This window comes from Acartia tonsa, chromosome 3, assembly GCF_053477335.1.
Source record: "Acartia tonsa isolate MP-2025a chromosome 3, ASM5347733v1, whole genome shotgun sequence".
NCBI lineage: Eukaryota > Metazoa > Arthropoda > Copepoda > Calanoida > Acartiidae > Acartia > Acartia tonsa.
The window spans coordinates 11,755,125-11,779,246 of record NC_137262.1 but is presented as its reverse complement, the minus strand read 5'-3'; the positions used below and the strand labels follow the sequence as shown (position 1 = coordinate 11,779,246).

Genomic DNA, 24,122 nt, shown 5'->3' with positions numbered 1-24,122 from the left:
TAACGAAAATTTACTTTTTGCCAGCTGCTACATCAGACATGTTTGGCGACAACGTATAAAACTTAGATGAGAGAGGCTTATCTTGATAAGAAATTCTTATATTTATAGCTATTCTCTGGCATTAACCACTTTTTCTATTAATTTCTTTCCTATACTGTAAATCTTTTTAAATGCTTCATGTATAATTTATATTAACAACGACCATGACTTGGTGAGCTCAAATTTTTTACAACAAACCTATGAAAAATGAAGGGCAGCTTTGATGCTGAAACTAAGAGCTAAGCCAAAGCTGGAATTAAAACAAAAACAATAATCTTTAGAGGTACCATAAATGATATATTTCTTGCTTCTATCCCCAACTTTTAAGTTGTAAGAGAAAAGTTACAATTATGATGACCTCAATATGTTTTATAGTTCTTCTGGGAGTTCAGGGGCGTGCGAGAAATAGGGGGGAGGGGGGGTATACATAACTTACAACCAACTGCACGAAAAAATTGCGGGGACTCAACTTCAAAGGCCATATAAATTGTAAAAAGTACTAGCTGGAGGTATAAAGATGAAGCTAAAATTTACAGGGAGTGCATAAAAAATCATTTAAGGGATACGAAACTTACCCCTTGCAAATTCCTGTACACGCTCCTTTTTAGGACACCAACTTCTTGAGACTTATGGATAAAAAATTGTTGAAAATAGATTTATAGCCAAGTGTAAAGATTTATTATTGAACACAACAATTTATGACATTTTCAATTATCATGGGGCTTTAGACACTCAGTGCTATTTCTCCGTATTTTCCTTTTTTGTAGCGAAGCTACTCTATAATTCATTTTGTCTGTCCATCCGTCCGTAACGCTATGGGGGAAACGTGTTTTTCTTGGCTCCTGTTGAAGGTAGACAGCTGAAATATTTAGTGAAGGTTTCTATAACATATGCCCATCTAATCTATACATTGTTTTGTCCATCTGTCTTTTATTTGGGGTGCTAGATCGATTAATAGATTTTCAAATTTTCGTGATTTTATATTTTATTTCTGAAATTAGCAAAAAGTCTAAACATTTTGACATAATTCAAGTGCAAAAAACGAAATGGAAAATTGAAAAAATATTTCCTAGAAATAGAATTTTTCTCCGTATACATCAATAAACAAGGATTGGTTTCAAAATTTATTTATCCTATTTTATTTGTTGTATACCGAACGTTCAGGCCATTCATGGGATCTTAATTGACAGACAGGCAGAAATCCTGGTCCAGGGTCTAAAGGATTTTGATAATTTTAAGATTCAAGTTTCCTGGATTTTTCGAAAAATGGCAGGTTTCACCACCATGCGTGAAACCCGTTTGGATGCTTTAAAATTATTTTTAAAAGGGGGATTACCATATTTGGGTTAGTTTTGGACTTCCAGCTGATTTTAAAAATGTCAAAGTTGCACCTTTCTAAGGCTTGCAGGCGGCTGCCGAGCCCTAAAAATTGTCAGGCTTTAAATATTGCTGAATATTGTAAGGTAGAGAAAACTTTGCATAGTTTCACATTTTATTGGAAACAGTTATTTTAACATTTTAAAGATGTTTTAACTTTAAAACTTTAAATGCGTAGTTATTGTAAAGGTCTTACTTGTTCATTTTTAAAAGCTAAGCTTTTCTATAATTAGGGTCGTTCTATACGTCCGTCCTAAACGGTTAGTTCTTTTCGTTAATTTAAACAGGTTTGCATTTTCTTATCGGTTCCAAACTTTGCATGATGATTCCTATAATAGTTGGGTACGACTTAGAAAACAACTCTATAACGTTACCAGAAAGTCCATACGTAAATTTTTTTGATAAAAATATGGTGTTGGTTAAAATTTTCTGATTTGTTTAATACGATTCATATTACAACAAGGTACAATCTTATAAACGAAGCCTATCTATAATCAAGTCTTAAATATTTAAGTATGTCCTAAAACAGTATCATGTATTTAATTACTTTTGCCACAAATTTACTCACAATTTAGTTTAGTCTTATGCATTTAGAGCTTCGTATTTATAGATGTTGTCATCCTTATTATCTAAAGATTTACTTTGCTATTATCAGATAGACATTGTCTCTAAATTAATAACGTTTATTTGCAAGTATATATTTATTCTTTTTGATGCATTGTAATGTCTTAAACATATGTAAAAGTTTTGATTATCTCAACTTTTCCGGAGGAGTTTATAAAGCTGTTCCCAACAGCATGCAAAATGGTAGCGTACAATTTCAGAACTGGATGCACATGTTATGCACTTCTATCAAAAGTTATCACAAAAATTGTACAGTTTTTTAGAAAGAAAAGTGGATTTTGTTGATCTGTTCCAACGCCTCTCTCGGCCTGGCACGCTGCGCTCTTAAATTATGCAAGTTGATGGTGGTTATTTTTTAAAAGATCCGCAATTCTATTGTATTTTTCATTTTATATTATTACCTGCAATGAAAAAATATCCCTATCTGCTCCTTCTCACGTGATATTTTGATTTTGAATTCAAATTTTAGTTTTATAGTATTTAATTAATTTTCCTAAAAAAAAATATTGATAAGATCAAAACACTAACTTTTTAAAACTAAAATTACAATTTCCAGATTAAAAATCCAAGCTAAAAATACTGTGATTAGGTTGATTTCAACTTTTATAATCCATTAGCCCACCGTGCATTTTGAGTTCAGGCTTCAGTTCAAACTAGTTCTTTATTAATAAGTTCTTGCAAATATGGCAGAATCATTAAATATTTAGGCCAATATACACACTTTAAACAAGTTTTTTTACATAAAAAGTTGTACATTTGTGAAAAATTAGTCCATAATTAAATATAAACTAACTTTTTAAACACGTCAGTTTAATTTTTAAAAATGAAAACATCATATGGATTTTTTTTCGAAAAAAAGAAAACAATTTTAAAAAACTGATATCTTCTCTGAGTTGTAACTTTTGGAAAATGTATTGGATCAAGAAAGAAATTGCAGAATCCATTTCAATTCAAATCTCTATTCAAGTTCAATCTATGAATTGTGAATTGGTGATTTTCAGCAATTTTGAGAAGATTATAGATGAGAAGTTAGTATTTTGCACCATATCTGATCAATAGATAGCGAGATCAACTAAGGAACAAACGAATGAACAGACGGATGACAAACAGCCACATATATCGTTTTACTTTGTATCTATAATACAAAGTAGCTTGATGTATGTCCGTCCACCTGTCTGTCCGTTTGTATGTCTGTCTGTCTGTCCGTCTGTCAATCTGTCCCTTAAGATCTTGGTAACCACTGGTCCTGTGGTGGTTTTAGGCTATTTTCTTAGGACGTGGGACACCCCAAACCCTTCAAAAAATACAAAAATTCCGCCTCATTTTTTTGATGATGAAGATACACCACATGTACTACATTTTTTAAAATTACCTCTCGGGGCATAGCCCCTAGAGGCTAGGGGCGAATCCGCTTGTTAGCAATGTTAAGTATTTTGAATTTCTGGTTAATTTTTAGGAAACTATCCTTCTTGATAAATTCTAAATTTAATGAATTTAAAAAATTTCAGGAGTTACAAGAACTTGGAGATTATTCTAATAATTTTCCCCCAACCCCGGAGCTGGAGAAAATCACATTCTATCCAAATTATCCAGTTGGGCCCAGAGGTAAGAATCTATTAGAGCCTGGCATCTCGGCAGCCGCGTGTAAGCCTCATTAAAATCGTCATATTATAACTTTAAAATTCAGCTGGATGTCTAAGACTGTTCCTAAATAGACAATCCATCTTTTCAGAATTTTATTTTTGCGGACAATCGGGTTTAAATTTGAGGCTTATTCGCAGGTGATGGACGGCTGCCGAGCCCTGGCCACAGCTACGAAAACAGTAAAAGTGTCTGACTAATAATTGGTAGGCCACTGGGCCCAACTGGATATTTTCATCAAATAACAAAGTAAATTATTTAGTAGCTGTGGAAAACAGTAAAATTGTCTGACTATGACGTCAGAAAAAATTAACAATTAACCAATGAGAGGCCGCTATATATTTTACCATTGTGAATACTGGCTTCTCATTGGTTAATTGTTATTTTTTTCTGACGTCATAGTCTGACAATTTTACTGTTTTCCACAGCTACTATATAATTTACTTTGTTATTTGATGAAAATTTGATGAGTTGGGCCCAGTGTGGTAAGAATTTATTAGAGCTTAAGCTACTCTATCATTTACTATGTTCGAAATTGTATTTTGTTTGACTATTAGAAATATTTTTGCAAAGGGCCTGCAAATGTAAATTTTAATTATTGATAGAGCCAACTCAACTTCTCTAGCTCCACTTTTTAACACACATTTTATTTCCTTCATAACTTCATCTTTTAGTTTTTATCTTATTTTTAAAAAATCAAGGAAGCTAGTAAAAGTGGCGGCACAGATTATGACGTCAAAAAAAATTAACCAATGAGAGGCCTCTATATATTTTTTCATTGGTCAATTACAGTGTATACTGGCCTCTCATTGGTGATTTTTTTGACGTCCTAATCTGTGCCGCCACTTTTAATTGGTCAATTACAGTGTATACTGGCCTCTCATTGGTGATTTTTTTTACGTCATAATCTGTGCCGCCACTTTTACTAGCTTCATTTACTAGTAATATTTGTATTGAGTTTATTGGGAACTCGAGGATAACTCCCTAAAGGTCACAGATTTAGTAATTCAGGAAGGGAGAGGGGGGCAAGAAGGTATTTCTATATGGGCAATTTTACTCAGGGGAATAAAGTTTCCGCCCCTCCCCCTCTTCCCAGAAGAGAACCATAACGGTCCAGTGATATCTTTTAGAACAAACAAATAGACAGATAGGATAGACAAACAACCATCATCCTTCTTATTTGTGCAAATTGCAAAACTTTTCATAATTAATGAGATAAAGGATTTAATCTTGAAATAATTTACAAAACTCTACTTTAAAAATGAAAATTTTAAATAAACAAAAAGTGTTTCAGGAAAAAAAAATAATGCATTTCTTAGTAGAAAAAACTAATTCATTATGAAGTCACGAAACTGTAAAACGGATTCCTGAAATTATAATGCAGCTTTAAGCAAGGACAAACCGCTAACTAAATATAGCAAAACAAAAAAACAAGGATGATAATACCCATTCGCAGCCAAATATAAAATAAAATGACTTCTGGACATCGAATAGGAAGCAACAAGGGAATGTTCACAAATTTTTTTGAAATATTTCTAATATATTTAGAATCTGTTTTTTTTACCTTTTCCATATCAATCATAGTCCCGTTAAATTTAAAAAGGTAAAGAGTTGTTGCACATTGAAGCCCTTTCTAAAAATAAAATTCGAGAATGAAAAGTTGAATAAAAGTTTATTTAAGGTTGTTTTTAATAAACACTGGCAGCCAAGCGATTAAATATTGCAGATTTTTGCACTTTTAGACACTTATTATTTCATTACAGCAAACTCTAAAAATAATATATCAAAACACATTCTGCTTACCTAGTTGAAACTTTAATAGTACACTAACGGCTACGCCCCTAGAAGGATCTAGGGGCACTTAAAGGGGGGGGGGAGATTTAGTCGACTTCACCTGTTTATTTTAAGATTTAAAAAGAATTTTTTTTGTAAGAGGTAAATTGTATTGAAAGGGTGGGATACCCTCCACCAAAATAGTTAAAAACCTTCCCTGGACTCAAAATAAGCTTCACTGTAAAATAGAACCATATCGGTTCAGCGGTTAATTAGATCCTGCGCTACAAACAAAAAAGCTTACTACCTTATATAATAGGATAACAAAAACTGTATGCTTTTTGGGAGATAAAAGCAGTTGCACAATATTTATTCATTAACTCTCATTTTGATATGAAAACGACGCTACTTTGTATTTAGGGTCCATCAGTACGCGTCATTTGTTAGTAAAGGAAATTTAAAAAATCTTTATTTCGATTTAACACAAATTGAAACTCAAAAAATTTATTTTTTATATATGGTTAAAATTCTCATAATCTGATCTTTAGACTTTTTACTTTTGAAGTATTTAACTGCTACGCCTCTAGATTCCTCTTTTAGATTCAAAAAGAAAAAGTAAAAAAAAAACTTTTTGGGGGGTAAAATCTTTTTCTTTATGGTACCATTTCCCAAAATAGTTGTAAACCTTCCCAAGACCTATGAGAAGCTACATTGTAAAGGAGAACCATATTGGTTTAGTTGTTAGTGAGATCCTTTAGTACACACAGACATACACAGATCTTGATACTTTATTATAAGGATATGAAAGAATTATATAGTGTTGCTTACATAGGCGTCCAAGGGGGGGGGTAATGGGCCATTTGGCACCCCCAAACGATTTTGGGGGTGCCGTAGGCACCCCCAAAATTTTGTGAACAATACCCCCCCCAAAAAAAAATTACCCCTACCTTGGGGGTGCCGTAGGCACCCCCAACGATTTTGGGGGGGGTATTTACCCCCCCCAAACCATTTTGGGGGGGGTATTTACCCCCCCCAAACCATTTAGGGGGGGGTAATTACCCCCCCCTAAATAAATGATCTTTAAAAAATTTGTTTTGGGGGGGGTATTTACCCCCCCCAAATTGAATGTTCTTTAAAAAAAATTTTACTGTCCAACCAGTTAAAACAGTTCTTAACCATGATAACAAAAAATTTAATAGTTTGATCATGTTTTATTTGCTTGGGCCTTTATAAGGGCTAAAACCATCCCGGGGATCTATGATGTAATTGTAAAGCACTGAAGATTCCATAAAATAGATACCTAACTAAATTAAATATTTCATTAAATAATGAAAAAGAATTTCTATAGGCGATTTCTTTTGGGAGGATGTCAGGGTGTCTCAAAACTAGTTATAAAACTTACCAGGACCTATAAGACGCTTCACTTTAAAGTATAATCATATTGGTTCATTGGTTAGTGAGTTAATTATTGTATTTTTATGTTCTAAAGAATGAGATACTACTATATATTTGAATAGTAGTGGCGCCCTTAGCATCTAAGAACTCGTGTTTTCTAAAGGGTAAAAAGGGAGGAGAAAAATAGCCTAAAACCACTCAAAGGATTGACCTATAATAGTGTGGAACCATCATGGGATCTATGTGAAGCTTTCCTAAAAAGGAGAACTCAGTATTAAAAGTAATGAAATCTGAAGCTATAGTCAAATAAACCTTACTTACTACTTTATGTTATAGGATAGTACTTATTAACTTAATAGATTAGGTAGGTGCTTTTTTTACATAATTAAATTACCCCCCCCAAAAATTTTACCCCCGGGGTAAATTAGTTTGGGGGGGGTAATTACCCCCCCCAACAGATTTGGGGGGAGTATTTACCCCACCCAACAGACTTTAGGGGGGGTAATTACCCCCCCCCAATCAAATTTTACCCCCGGGGTAAAAATTTTTGGGGGGGTAAAAAAAAATTTCGGCGCGCTTCGCGCGCCATTTTACCCCCCCCAAACACGAATTACCCCCCCCCCTAAAATTTTTTACCCCCCCCAAAAAAAAAAGCTTGGACGCCCCTGGTTGCTTATAATAGAAATAAGCAACAGACATTCTAGGGAAACTTAAAATTCTACTTTCCATTGTCTATATTGCTCTTTTTATTACAATATTTGCCAAGTTGCAAAATTTAAAAATCTTATTGATTAAACTTTCTTACATAGAATAAAAGAATCAGCTTATTCTTTTTACTTCTTTTGGGCGAGGATAATCATATTTATTTTAGAGAATCAAACCATTTTCCCTATTATTTGGAACCCCAGAATTTACAAACTACTAATATTAGATAACAACTTTTCTATGGAGACTCCTTACTTATTCCAATTAAATAATAGCCTGTCTAACTTTGCCTTTTTATAAAAACGTTGTTTCGTGGTGCTTACAGTATTTCTTACTTTGCAACAACTTTACCTATAATTTTATTATCCTTGATAGACCAATTATTGTTTTTATAAAAGAATAATTAACCTTTTAAAAAGAATATCTGAAAAAATGGTAAAAATGAAATAAGTAACTGAACAAAGTGTCCAAAAAATTAGCCATATGACGTCATAAAAATGAGGCGAAATGGGAAAGAAAACCCCTAAAAAAGATATAGATAATCACTCATTTTTATGACGTTACATGGCTGATTTTTGAGACACTTTGTCCAGTTACATGAAATAATATAACCCAGACATTGTTTATTTCCTTAATGTTTGAAATAAAGGTTATTTATCTGTGTACTGTATACCTGTGTCTTTCATTGAGAAAAGGTCAGCCTTAAGTGTATACTTTTACATTTCAAATAAGTGAAAAATTAAACTATTTTTGGTAATGTATAAAATGTGTATTCAGTTATTAAGCTTTGATAATTGCCCCGATAATTGCAGAATTTTGGCAGAAGTGGAAAGGGGCAACCTAGTTTCTCAGAACCTATTAAAGATAGAATATAAGAAACTTTGTGTAGAACAAAAATGTAAAGACACAATGATGACAACATCCATAAAAGCGAAGCTCTGAAATGGTAGGACAAACGTTCATTAACACTTTTAGAGTGTCAGAACTGAATAATCAGAATAGAAATGTATAAAAAGGCGTAACTAAATTTTTAATAAATTTGTTGAAAAACTGCCTAAAGTTTAAGGACATACTTACATTTTTAGGACTTGGTTATAGAAATGCTCCGCTTATAACGTTGTACTTTGTTGTCCTAGGAATCAGTATACCAAAAGTCAGATCAATCGAATAATTTTGTCACATAAAAATTTGCTCTTACCTAACAACTACTGGAATCCGTAAGCCAACTTTCCCTTTTAATACCTTTCTACAAAATGTCAATATATGCTGGCTAAGCAGATTTATGATTTTGATAAATTCAAGTACAACGATGGAGGGACAATGCATCAAAGACAAATTGCATTTTTTAAACAAAAATAAATCTTCTATACAAAAATAAGAAAAATTTCTATTTTCGTTGTTTAGAAGTGTATGATAGAGTTGGAGAACTTTTTGCAGAAAAATACAATTCTTTTGTTGTGATAATGTTAACCAATGAAAACAAAATAAACAAGGACGTCAACTTTCAAAGTTATAAGAAAACAAAACAATGGTCAAGTAATTTTTACTTTGCTTTAGTAAGGACTTCAAGACACTGAAATCATATGAGTTGATGATTTCTAGCAAAACGCAAAAAAAACCTTTTAATGCACTAACCATGCCTGGAAGTACTGACAGGGTATATTATGATTCACCTGACATACCAGTAGTTGATACCATAGATAATAAGAATTAGACTCAAACTTAACATCTCCTTGACAACATTTGAGCCCTTTAATATTTTCACTTTTGATTATTTAGTTTAATGGATTTCTTCCATTATCATGAAAAAAAACTCAGCTGTAAAGAAACACAGACACATAAATAAAATGTAGATAAGTAAAATCAACAATAAACAGTGTTTAAACTTAACCCTGGCTCTATATTATTCTTATCAGAAGAGTAGAGAAGAAATTCAAATTGGTCTATAAAGGATAACATAGAAGATATATAGATAGAACATAGTTATGTTCTTAATTTTAGTATTAACTACCCCTAGTCATTTTATGCCAGAATCCAAAGAAACGAGGGGCTTAACCATTACTAAAGTGACTAAACCTAACTATCTTTTTGGTTGCAAATCTATGTTAACCATTTTTCTTTAGTCTAATTTCCCTTTTGTTCTATTTAATTTAGAATTAACATTTCCTGAATAAATGAAGGGCAAATCTTTAGAAGCCATACAATTAAGAATCATAAATAAAAGATTTGAAGATTTTGTATATTAATTAGAACCTCGATTTTTTTGTAACAAGAATATTATCAAGCCAAGCAAGGAAACCAAATATGATAAATTATAAGTATGTGACCAGTTAGATCCCCTTTAGTGACAACGCCCCTTAAGAGGCGATTTGTCGTAATTTCAAAATGGCTTTTGATAGGTTATTTTAGGTTAGGTTAGGTGATTGCCCCGCAGTGTTAAGCAATTGGCCCGCACGATTAGAGCCCCCGCAGGTGCTAGAAAAAGGATAAAAACTACTTTTATAAAAATACGAAGAATCGCCCCTTAAGGGGCGTTGCCACGAAAGGGACTTTACCCGATCTCCCACACAACTGGGAAAATTAGACTAAAATTATTTATTAAGTTTGGAAAGGGGGGTGGTCAAACACTATTTTTAGAAATTGTTTAACTACCCATCTCTTTAGATTAGAATCTAAATCCTTCATTTTTCCATTATGCAAATGTTCCATTAAAGTTTTGTTGAATTCCCATGGTAGAGATAAAAATAAGTCTCAGACTGATATTTAAATTGGTTAAATATTTTCATTAAGAAATATACAGTGCAATTTAGTGTGTAAGTTGATATTATAACAAATCAATAGTATAGATGTTTATACAGACAACTACCTCCCTTCCTTTTTCAAAGACCTCTTTCGTCTGCTTCTAAAATATTTTCTGCTACTTGGCTGTGTTAAAATAAGCGACACCATTTGTTGATTTTCAATGACCCTATAGAAAGGTTGCACAAGGTGGTTGCGATGGGGAGATACAGTTATTTAACTCTTTCTCCCTTTAGTGTTTTACTCTAATATTAATGTTATTAATATTTAAGTCAGTTTAGACACATTTCTAGTGCTATTGACGTTTTAAGGAAAATTCTGAGCTATCTGGTTTGTCGTCTTAAATATCGGGAAGAACCTCCTCCCCACCCCATCCCTTACATATATTTATAGAATGTATCCCTGAATTTGACAGGACGATAGACCACAGGCAGGCTCTAATTATAGGAAAGCTGTGCTTCTTATAATTATGTATATTGTCAATGTATATGTACTATTTCCATACCTTGTTTAAATATCTTTAATTTTGAATTTAACATGATGATTTTGAATTTTGAATGTATGCAGAAGTCTTATGTTTGTCTTACAAAATTTGAATTTAAAATTGATAAGTAATATTCCTACAATATATCTAAATTAAGATTTAAAGTTTTGCTTAAGACTTTTAAAACGTTGCTACCATCATTTCTTCTCTGACGTTGATTTAGAGGTCACCTTCAAGAAATTTTTACTTTAGTTTGAAGAATGATACGTATATTTTAGCTGAAAGTAGTTTAACAAGCTTTACTACTGTTGGCTATTCTTTTCCTTGTTTTCCTATTTCTGCGGAAACACTGGGAAAAGTTTAGTCTAGGAAATGGAATTTATCTAGAAAACTTTCTGATCTTCTTCGCGGATTTTCTTATTTTCTTTCCCGGATTAATTATGTTTTTACAATGTCAAGGAACATGGTTTAATCTTTTTCTTGTGGCAAAGTTTATTTTCTGTTGAAATGAATATAAATTCTATATAAACAAACAGAGAACTCTCTCTAATTCTATCTTATTAAACAAGAACATATTTGTTACAAGCAAGTGTTTGGCTAAGCATTTTAAAGAGGCCAAAAATGAATTAGAAAATTATATGAAGTAAAATATACAGCTCAAATTTTGAAGCTTTTAAGGAATATAGCATAAAAACATGTATTATGATTAGTAGAGCGGACGGTTTAGTCATTTACGAGATCTTACTGTACATGAGATACAAAAACCTTGTTACTTTTGCAAAACAAAAATTAACATGTAAATTTGTTGAAATATGAATTTAGTATTCTTTGTGTAAATTTAATTATTTGTTAACAAAGAGCCTTACTTGTAGGGCACGTTAGCCGCTCATAAGCCGCAATTAAACCTGTTTTGGTGCTTGAAAACGTTTCTGCCGGATTACTTCTAGGAACAGGTTTTATAGCAACATATTTATAAACGGCCTAATTGAGTTTGACGCGCGGCTGTCGAGCCCTGCCTTCAAGACTCAACATTCTGTGAAAACAAAATTCAATTCAATTATTCATTCCTTCTATTGTCACAAATCTCAGTTTTAAAATTTTTGTTTGCTCATTCGAATGTAATTTTTTTGTACATATCTTCTATTTCGTTAATCAAACGGCCACAAAAAAAATATGACACATCCCAAAAAATGGAAATCTTAAAAAATAAAATTGGTATTTGTTATTTACTTACAAGATTGAGACAATATTATTTGAATAATTTTTATCCATTAAGATAGGATTTGCCTTTCAAAATGTTATTGTATTTATATTATTGAATCTAAAGTAAACTTTCCTTGTAAATATACTGTTTGTTTATTTTGTCTTAGATTAGGATTTTTAGAAAATATTGCTACAGATATAAAGGGAAAGCACAATGGATTAATGGATTTATTATTACTTAGATCTTACACCAGATTATCATGTACCCCAATAAAGTGAAAATTTTAGCGGGCTAAATAACGATTCCCTATAATCCACCCCCTTTATCCCGTCCCCTACCCTCCTCCTGGATGAACGAACTGGCCAAAAACTGATGTCCTGTTAGCAACTTAAGTTGACAACAAGATTAAGATTTTTACAAAGTATGCTAGATATCACACGGATAAGACAATGGATTATAATATTGATTAATCTCAAATATAATTTTTTCAATATATAATTTTATATTTATGTCGACTATTTGTCATTAGATAAAAGTGGCCATGACTGACTTATTGTCTACATGCAACTATTAAAATGAACTTAGGCGTTATTATGTCAACTATATGATATTTAATAAAGTGGCTATTTCGACATAATAGAGATGAGACGATGAATACATGTCTACCTAAATCCATTTAACTGCACAGATTTTAAACATTTCAATGTCAATTGTCTTTTCCCTCCCAGGATAAAGCTATATAAAATGCTGTAAGTCTTATTTGTTTGCAGCAAAATATCTCGGTTCTTGCTGGTCTGATATATATGGTTGTTCTTATTTGGGAAGCTTTATAAATGTCCCTTGGGGGTTTTAGGTTAGGTTCTTTCTTTACCTCCTTAGCCCTCTCCTAAAGGCTGGGAACGAAGCAATTAATAATGTAGGAAGTATTTGATATGCCATCCAAGGAAGATCAATAAAACCTCTTATGTTCTAAAGGACATGTACTATTGGAAGTTTGAATTTTGATTGATTGAATTTAGATTAAATTAAGTGGATATCAGAGAATATCTTGCAATTTCTGTCATGTAAATTGCATATTTGAAATTAATGAGATATATATTATCAAAATATAAATTTAATTATTGACTTTATTGTTTACATTTACGAAGGGTTACTAAAGAAAGTAGTTATATTAAAGGACTTAGTAACTACATAACAAAAACTGAAAATAATTGACTAAGAGTAAGCTTCCATGACTCTAATGGATCTATTGATGAGTGATCGAAAAGTGTTTTTTGTTCTTTTTCTTTAATTTACTAAGTATATTTGCGATTACTTTTATTTAATGAAATCTTCTAATTTTTAACATGTACAAAACGGCCTGCTGTATTGCATCAAGATCCATGACAGATCAATATAGGAATTAAACGTCTATAATCAAGCTCGAATTCTCCAAGGAGAGAATGTTAAAAACTCATAGTGCTCCAATAATCCCTATTAAATTCTCATTGACCAGAATGATAAGACCCATAATTCTACTTTTAGCATCATTAATTCAGTTTTTTAAATTCATGTTGCTATTTGAATAACATTGAAGTATTTGATTTCTATTCATAACACAGAAAATTTAAATTTATAATATAGTAAATCTAAGAAAACTTAGTTTTAATATAAATTGATTTGTGCGACACTCCCGTAATGTGGTCTGATATTAAACTAAACATTTTAACCCTTTCAGGACGAAAATTTGAAATGAAAAATATTAGGTTATATTCTTTTAAAAATGTTCAAAAAAATGAAGCAAAACGTTATATCGTGTATTGTTACATTAAATATAGATAAAACAAAAATTACTGAATAAATCAGTTAAACAGATATTATAAAATAAGACGTTAAAGTCGTAATCTTTATGTGCAACTTAATATTTTTAAAAGAGAGAACGGGTCGATAGAGAGAGAGGAAGAGAGAGAGAGAGAGCGAGGGGATAGAGAAAAAAGAGAGAGAGAGAACGGGGGGATATTTATAGAGAGAGAACAGGGGGATAGAGAGAGAGAGAGAGAGAGAGAGAGAGAGAGAAAGAAAGAAAGAAAGAAAGAAAGAGAGAGAACGAGAGAGAATTAGGGGATAGAGAGAGAGAGAGAAAATTAGGGGATAGAGAGTGAGAGAGAGAGAGAAAGAGAGAGAGAGAGAGAGAGAGTGAGAGAGAAAGGGGGGATAGAGAGAGAGAAAGAGGGGGGAAGTACATATTGAATTTTTGTATAAAATAAAATTTGAGTAAATATATCATTAAATAGCTTAAATATAAGATATTTTATTTGGACATACTAACGTGATAGAGCAGCTATGTAAAGCAATGGTAAAAAAATAAAGATTTTGACTTTGACTTCATTGAAGGACATAACAGTTTCAAAAATTTTATTTGAGTTTGAATTCAATAGGACAATTCTAATAGTAATATGCCTAAATTAACAATCAGAACTATCTGTTAGGGATATTCGGATGGACAGACCAACCCCCACTGTAGAAAAGTTTTGCTTTTAACAAGAAATAGATCATTAACATTATACAATCCCTTTTCAAACTGACCAATAAATGAGGTCTATACTGGCAAGCTATTTTGGGAATATTTACACCATTTTTCAGCCATTGATTAGTAAATGAGAAAATCACATTTTCCCCTCTTCCCAGCCAACAGACGAACGGACAGACATTTTGAATTATAAATGAGATTCACTACTTAATTACAGCGGAAAATGAATTTTGCAAATGTTCCATTATAATCTTGATAAAAAATTTAATCCATCTAATTTTAATAGCAGCTGAAAAAACAAATATTTTAGCTATAGGAAGACAGAAGTGAATTGCTTTCCAAAAAATTAAACCTTCTATATTAAATAGCAGAAGGGAAAATAAACATTTCTCCTACAGTAATTTTATTTTTTTCAGAGCACTTCAGAGACAGAAAGTAAAACTTTTTAAATTTAAATTTATTGACTTCGCTACTAACATTTAACAGATAAATAAGGATGACAAAATCCACAACTATAGAAGCTCTTGAATCAAAACAAGGATGACAACATCCATAAGTAGCGAAGCTCAAAAATTATGATTGTATATCAGAAAAAAATACTATAAAGCAGTGTCAAGTAATAAATATTAATATTGGTAAAATTGAGAAATCACGCAACCTTATAATCACGAAAATTAAAAAATCTAGGAGTCGATCTAGCACCGCAATTAATAGACAAATCTTAAAGAAACTTAATGGAAATATGTAGAACATGAGCATACTCAATCCCTGATAATTTCAACCGTCAATCCTGAATAGGAATTGAGAAAACCATGAAAACCTAAAAAATCTAGGAATCGATCTAGCACCCCAATTGATAAAAAATATTAATAAAACTTGGTGAAAATATGTAGAATATAAAATTAATAAATCCCTGAAAATTTCAGCCCTTTATCTTGAAAAGGAGTTGAAAAAATCACAAAAACGTAAAAATCTAGGAATCGATCTAGCACCCCAAATAACAAACAGACGGACAAAACAATGTATATATTAGATGGGCATATATAGTGGGAATCTTCACTAAAAATTTCAGCTGTCTATCTTGAATAGGAGCCGAGAAAATCACGTTTCCCCCAATTCATTAATTATGGACATACGGACGGACGGACATTGTGAATTATAGAGTAGCTTCGCTACTAAAAATAAAAGGCAAAGCAAATGAAAGCAAAAAGGGTGCACAAAAGACAGACACTTAGAGTAATGATACTTAGTGGTATTTGAATCTTTACACAAAAAATATCTTCGATAAAAGCTGAGAAAATTATTTAAGAGCATTACCGATAGACCGACAGACAATACTATTCTTAGAGTATACATGCATTGGTCAGCAAACATAAAATAAGCCTTCTGTCTTAACCCTGAAAGATCGGGCCCTCTACAAATTCTTAATCGGATTTTATACCTTAATATTTGCATCAGCCTTCTACCTTTCCAGTACGGATATTTAATATTCTCAAGAACATTACAGACCAGTGAACAACGTGAGCCGTAGGCTAGTATATGATATTTTAGGCTTTCAAGATTTTTGACTAATCTACCCTGAAAAGCATATAAATTCGTTATATTAATCTTTATGAATAGTCAGACATCTTGTAACTTTAAAAAGATTGGATCACAGCAAAATTTATTGAAGGTCTACTTATAAATTATTAAAGATTGTATAAAACTGAACTAAAGCAGGGATATTCGGGGATAAGACAATGGCTGATAAAATGCTGTACGTCCCCAATGAAAATAAACAAATTATCCCATTTTGAGATTAAAATTATTGGTTGAAAAATTTGGACTTTATTAGTAGTTTGAAATCTACAAATCACAATTCAATAAAAGCACCCAAAGTTTTTGATACTTTAGATACTAGTGTAATTAACATGTCCCCTCCCTCCCTGGAACCAGAAGGAGTATTCTACCCTCAGGTTGTAAACAGAATTTACTATGGCTGGACTCTTTCCCGGGGGAATCAATAAACTAGCTGGACACAATATTCAGCTATTAGTAGTAGACCTTTCATTGTACATTTTTATTCCACGACTCTTGTCTTTATATTTCTAATAGCAGGCTGCGCCCACTTAAATTTAGGACCTCTGGTTTTGAAGGGGTATGGAAGGGAAGAAGTAAGCTAAAAACCATCATTGGGGCTTAGAACAAAAAAATTAAATATCCGTGACCAATGTAAAGCTACCCTAAAATGGAATATTTTTAGTAGCTTTCGAAAGATGTATTAGGCTACAAGCCAAAACTTACTACTTTTCATAATAATTATATATATAAACACAAGTTATTTTTTTAACATTTTATCTATGAAATACTTAAAACCCCAATAAAACACACATTGCTCTTCATTCGATTTTTATACAATACACTATTTTATTTATCTTCATTAAAGGGTATTAAGCAAAAAAGTTGTTGAAACTTTCGTTGTAAGTAATTTTATGTTATGTTACTATTATCTCTAAATAATGTTGAAAAAGTGGGAAGATTATAATCTAATTTAACTCAATTAATTCACAAGCATAGCTATGTCTGTGTGTCTAGATCTATCTCTATGCGCATAGATAGGTCTATTCAATAACACAGATACTATACTGTACTATATGCTATAACTTTTCTAAATATATGTATATTTCATAGAAAAGCAACTCGTACAAAATTTTCTAAAGTACGTCTATAATAAATCAAGAGGATAGATTTTAATAAAAACATAAGTTTCGTGCTTTGTCTATTTCTTTCATAATGGATATAATAGTCCTTTTATTACACTCTTAAATCCATTATGAAAAATTTATTATTAAAGTAAAATAATTTAAAGTTTTTGTTCAAATATTGTATAACTATGAAACAACTCCTAATATTTTAAAATGTAAAATTTAGATTTGTTTAATCCTATTACACAAACCTTTTATGATATTGTATTGCATATTCATGGTGGAATAAATATATGATGAAAATTTATATTATGAATATTATTGTTGAATGCTTAATGATAAAATTATTAAATAACTTTTCGAGTCTGGATTATACTTTAACATGCAAAGTTGATTTTCTATATTTTTAAAATAAAGGACAATTATGGCCAATAAAATGGTGTTTTAAAAAACTGTTGAAAGTGAAATAGTGTATTAGTTTATTTGTTAAAAAGGCCTAAAGGGGGACTTTTGGTGGGGGGGATTTTGGGGGATTCATTTTTTCTAGGAGTGTTTTCTCTTCATAAGAAGCTACAATGTTAAGAAGAACCATATCGATTCAGCGGTTAGTATGACTATGAATACAAACAGACTGACACATAGATATCACTTTTATATAAGGATTAAAATCGAAGTCGAAAAGTAGAATTTAAGAAAAAAATGTTTTAAAGGTTGTTAAAAAGCTGGCCTACCTTTCTTAATTAAAGTAACCATAATCATAAAAAAAAAGAATTATTGTTCATCCAATTTTTACCATTAACAAAATCATTAATGTAACAAAAGTAAAATGGTCCAAACTGCAGTTTTGTTCCTTTTTTATTTAACAGAAAGAATATTAATGATGGGTTAATTATTTTCTTTGCATTAGTATCATATGTATTTTTTTTATAAATCACCATAATAAGTGATATATTTTTATTATCTTTTTTGTGCGTCATCGTACCTTCTGGACAAACAACAATAACAAGAAAAAAGGAATTCATAAAAAATACACCATAATTTTTTCTTTTAAATTTCCTTAGGGATTGTGACACTGCCTAAATATTTGATATTTTGAATTAACCTTTGAGGAGGGGAAAAGCTAAATTAATGAAGACGAATTTAGGCTTAGGGGTTGTATACTTCACACTCCCGCGTTGATTAAATGAGGGACTAATTTGGATGTGGAAAACTTTGATTCATATCATAATTACTTTCATTTTAGATATATAGACTTAATGAAGACTAGCGTAGCTTTGGTTGTAAATAATTGATATTTTCGCATTTATTTATTCTATTTGTACTATTTACAACTCCATGTTCTGTCCTTTACAATTCATATATCATCAATTTGCCACAAATGAAACTTTGATAATAAACTTTTATTTTCATAGAAACAGCAAAAAATGGCAAAATTTTTATTAAAGTCATTTTTTGACATTTTCATATTTTTAAAAACCTAACAAGATTGGTGGCACATAAAATCATTTTTTCCAGTGGTTTCCTTAGTTTTAAATAGATAAATGTAAGGGAGTATGTAAACTCCTAAGCTAGCCTAAGAAATTGTATAGGGTTTGGCCCAATATTTATATAAACTTGAAAAGGTCTATAAGATGATTCTATGGTATTCGTCTTAAATTTTCTACTGACAATTTAAAGCTAGAAATTTAATACTGCATTCTTTTTTGGGGGGTGGATTAATTTCTGTATTAGGGTTTTCTCTTGGGATGGGGGGCTCAGATACCCTCCCACAAAATAGCTAAAAGCTTCACTGTAAGGAGAACTATATTGGTTTAGCGGTTTGTGAGATCCTTTGCTACAAACAGACGGATTTCCTGTTACTTTTATATAAGTATAGATTGCTGAAATGTATGAAGCCTAGGTTTGATTAGAAAATGAATAATTTGAATGAATCATTAATGAAGGAGGAGCTATCCCTCCCCCTTAACACACAAGCATAGTAATATTATGCTTAGAAGCATATAATTTTATTAACAATTAAGGCTACAATAGGTGTTTTATTATTATCATTATTAATTATATTCATTAAGTGAAATTTCAAAACGTTTTTTTCGTTAATTTTTAGCAAAGTCACTTCTTATATTTTTTTAGTTTCTTCAATTGGTTTGGCACTTAATAAAAACGTAAAAGGCAAATTATTTGGTTTAGTTTTATGTGTACATGAGCCGGACCTTGCTTAATAAAATTCATTTTTCTGTGAATAGTCTTTCTATTGAATGATCTTTTTCCAAAGAAGATAAAGTATAGAATAGAATCCAGGTAGAAGATTCTGCCTGGCTAGCCTGAAGTAAAATTGGAACATTAGAAAGACCAAAACGGCTATAAGGCTGTTAGTAAATAACATGATTTCAGTAATTATTCAGAAAAAAATATTCAAAATAAATTCCTTTTGCAATAATTTACTAAAAGCCTTGTAGCCAAGCTTCCAGCTTTCTCTTCCCTATTCACAATAGATTAAAAAAGGAATTTTATGTGCATTTTAAACCTTAAAAAATTTAATTATGTAAGAAAATTTACAAAAATATTGGTCTTGGTATCTATTATATTATAAAACTAGGTTGCGCTCTTATGTATGTTTTTAAACAGCTGATTTATACAACTACATCCATACATTAACTTGTGGTAGGAGGGGAAGGGGTGAGGAAGGGGCTTTACCCATTTAACTGACCCTTAAAAATTACAAATGTGGTCAATTGTACTTACCAAAATTAAAACAATATGATGTTAAGCGACTTTTCATCTTTGTCTAAAACGACCAAGCAGCTAATGCTGTCTTCATTTTAATAAGAGGTGTGCATCAGAGGAATTAGACTCATTGAGATACTTATGTGTATGGGTAAATTATTACCTTCTGATTACAGAGAATATTCTTTATAGTTCTAAAATCTAGCGTGTTACACTACAACACATAATTTTAAATCATGAAGATCAATAAAATTTTTATCAGTATATATTATATTTTGATACAAATTAAATTTTTCTAATTTTGTCCAACTAGTCATTGTGATTTGTACTTTAGCATTATTGTCTTTACTGCGCAATTCAAAGATTTCTTCTAATTTCCCAGAAATTTTTAGGTTTTTCACTTCTATTTCTCCTTATTCTATGTCTTTTTCTGAAAGGTCTAAAGTATGTTATTATCTAAATAATAATATTATTATTAATTATCTAAATAGATAAAAATAGTTTGTGCTAAAAAAAGATACAGAATAATAAGAAAAAAATATTACTCCATTGAAAAAAGTTTTTTAGAAGTTTTCTTTTTAACCAAATTTGGTCACAACTAATAGCCAAAATTGTCTTCAAATTATTATTTTAACAACTTCTGCAAATTTTTATCCTTATAATAAAGTAAAAGGATGTTTGTTTGTTTGTTTTTCTGTTTGCAAACCGCTAAACCGATTGGGTTCTCCTTAACAGGGTAGCTTCTCAAAAGTCCCAGAAAGGTTTATAACTATTTTGGGAGAGTTTACCATTCCCTCCCAGGAGAAATCGCCAACAGAAAAAAAATTTACCCCTCCCCCCCAATAAAACAAAAAATATCTTTTTTAAAACTAAGCTATAAAATGGGGTTGGGAGGGTCGAAAGCCCCACTCAATCACCCCCCAAAAAATTGCTTTTTACTTTTTTTTTAAATCTAAATTTAAAAAATTAGTTTTGGGATTCATCTTCCCCCTCCTCAAGTACCCCTAGAGCCCTCTAGGGGCGTAGCCGCTAGTACGTAATATTATTGCAAAAAGTTAGCAATACTAAAAGTAAATAAAAAAATTCAATATCGATCCTTATTCAAATAGTAAATTAATAACTAAGCATTATAAAATTTAGTAAATTAAAACAAAGAGAAAGCATTTATTTTGAAATAATATTTTTATTTTAACATTCTACACATGTTATGGATTTTTTTTATTATACGATATGTTACATGAATGAATATATGATATGTGGATACTGTGACTGGGAAAGTTTTGTCGTCAATTTAGGTTGCTACTAATATAGTCCTCACTTCCTCTATGGTCATTGGAGGGGATCAAGTTATAAGGGTGGGAGATAGGGGTTTCAATATATCAGCCATCTGGGAGAAACATTTTGTCATGGTATTCGAGAATCTCTCAAAATATCAACGTTTTCTATATTTACATGATTCTTCAGAATAGCTTAGAACCAGTTTTCATCCAGTACAAGTTAATTTCAAAGCTTTTTTGAAGAACCATAACAAATTTTTTAAAAATTATTTAATTTTTTTTATTTCAGAACGAGATCCCATTCTGATAGAGCGAAGCAACCTTATCAATATTAGCAAACTTGTTGTGAAAGAGGTAATTATAGTGAAGCATTTATTTGTTAGTTAGTTGAAAAATAATAGTAGATTTTAGTAAAGTTATCTAATGAATAATGTAATCCTTATAATAAAGTAACAGGATGTCTTTGTGTTTGTACCGTAGGATCTGAACCGATCGGGTTCTCCTTATTAGGGTACCTTTTCATAGGCCTCGGGAAGGTTTATAACTATTTTGGGGGAGGGTACCATCACTCTCCTCAGAGAAATCGACAAATATAATTTTTTTAAACGCCGCCCTACGGACATTTTTGCAATTAGCTAAAATATAACTAACACCATTTATCGGCGAAAAAAATCTTTTTGGTAAATAGCTGAATTAAAAATAGATTGAAAAGAAATAATTTCACGTGTCCCTAGAGGCCTCTAGGTGCGTAGCCGCTAGTTACTTATTATTCCAAGACTTTAATTTAAAAATAAACTAGCCTAAAACCATCTCTGGACCTGCCCTATAATCGAAAATGTTTTGTGGTTATCTAAACTAAAGCAGCACAAAAAAAAATCCAATTAAGATGAGTAAAGGAGGTGGTCAATAGTTAGGTTTGAGTGAAAGATCCATTGGGACAAACACGAATACAAAAAAAAATATTAATTTTTTTTAAAATGACTAAACTTTATGTTGATATTTTGAGGAGAAACTGTGTAATGGATATTAATATGATTACCAACAATATCATACACACATCTAATTTAATTTAATTAGGAAAAATTAGTTTTGTCTTTTAGAAAAGTTGAGGAAATTGTTGCATCATCATGATATACATTAGAGGGGATTATTTATCGCGTAATCCTAAGCTGGATCTTTAAATCATTTTAGTGGTGAGCCAGATCGGGGTGAGCCAACTTTCCACCAATGAGAGCACAGCATTTTATGAAATGCCGCGCTGTGATTGGCAGAAATTTGGCTCACCCCGATCTGGCTCACCACTAAAATGATTTAAAGATCCAGCTCTAGTATTTAGAACATTTAGAAACCTCCAAGAAAGCCTTTAATGGTAATCAGTGGAAAAAATTATAACAAATACTAATAAATGGCGGTATTTTAGTGGGGAAAAATAGATATAGAGCTTCCTATTACCTTTTTCCAGCAAGGTTTCAAGAAGGTTCTGTTGTTTTTACATGGATTGGATGATTGATACATTATTTCTGTCCTATTTTGTAACAGAGCTGTGATTAAAAACAAAGAAAAAAAAATCATATACACTTGGACTTAGCAACATTACGTTTATTTAGTAGATTTTTTTTTAATTTCCAACTATAAGTAACAAAAAGGCTGAAAGAAGACAATTATAACTTACCGCTCAGTTTACAGACAAATCCACAGTGCCAAATACTTAGCAGTTCCGACGAAACTTTATTTTTGAACCAGAAAATAAAAACATATAAACTAACAAAATTACACACAAACTTTCAATAAGAGGGAAACATGAAAGTCTGGCATTTCAAAAACTTTTTAAAGGTCGGATGAAACAATATATTAATTAGTGCTAAACATGAAAATAATAAAATATGCCTGGCTCCTTTTTTTATTTGTTTTGCATTTTATGGTATCATAATTAATAGGGTTGGGCCGGATATCCGGTGTGGCCGGATATCCGGCCATTTTCAATATCCGGCCGGATACCGGATATTGAAACTATCCGGCCGGATATCCGGCTCTATGATTTTTTATACTTTACATCAAAAATCTCTGCTTTTTAAAATTTTAAATGGCTATAAGTTTCTTATTATTGAAGCTAGAAGAACATTTTTTCTGAATAAGTTTAACTTTATGTAAATTTATATAAGATTTCTGAAAAAAAAAAAATTTTACTACTTTAATATCTGGTAATTTGGCCGGTTATCCGGCCGGATATCCGGTAATTTGGCCGGATAACCGGATATTTGCTGGATATCCGGCCGGTCACCGGATATCCGGCATTTGAAATCAGCCGGATATCCGGTATCCGGTATCCGGCCAAAAAATTATCCGGCCCAACCCTAATAATTAAGTTTATTGCTTTATACTTTTAGAAATCAGATATTACCAGCCGCAAAGGCTATACCTATTAGGAAATAAGTCACAAAATTTTTTTTTTTTATAAAATTATCCCTAAAAATGCAAATTGTTACATAACTGCAACTTCTTTTTAATGATCCTTTTAAAATTTGGTTTTAATCTTCAAAAATATAAATAGAAACTATCTAGCTGCTTTATTAAAATACAAAGCAGCATTTTTGAACATGTATCTCTTGTGCGATTAAAATAAAACACTTTAATCTACATGAAAAACCTTGGGTACATTTTTTTTAAGTAAATGGAGAGAGTCACTCAAAAATCAGACGTGTGACGTCATAAAAATGAGTGATTATCCATATCTTGGGGGTTTCTTTCCCACTTCTCATCTCATCTCCCTCATTTAATGATGTCACATGTCTAATTTTTGAGTGACTTTTTTTTACATTTTTCAATCTAAAAATAAAATAAACAATTATATTTTGAAACCTTTAAATAAAATTGTTTGCTAACCCGA

General features: G+C 31.3%; 1 protein-coding gene across 1 annotated transcript in view; it reads left to right on the top strand.

Annotated features, from left to right (window-relative positions):
- The window catches only part of LOC145313318 (protein RUFY3-like), an 88,211-nt gene that overhangs the window by 30,872 nt on the left and 33,217 nt on the right, over positions 1-24,122 (top strand). Inside the window, exons 4-5 of the mRNA XM_080152666.1 lie at positions 3,549-3,645; positions 21,525-21,589. Of these exons, the coding sequence (XP_080008792.1) occupies positions 3,549-3,645; positions 21,525-21,589 (162 nt within the window). The remainder of the gene's footprint in view (positions 1-3,548; positions 3,646-21,524; positions 21,590-24,122) is intronic.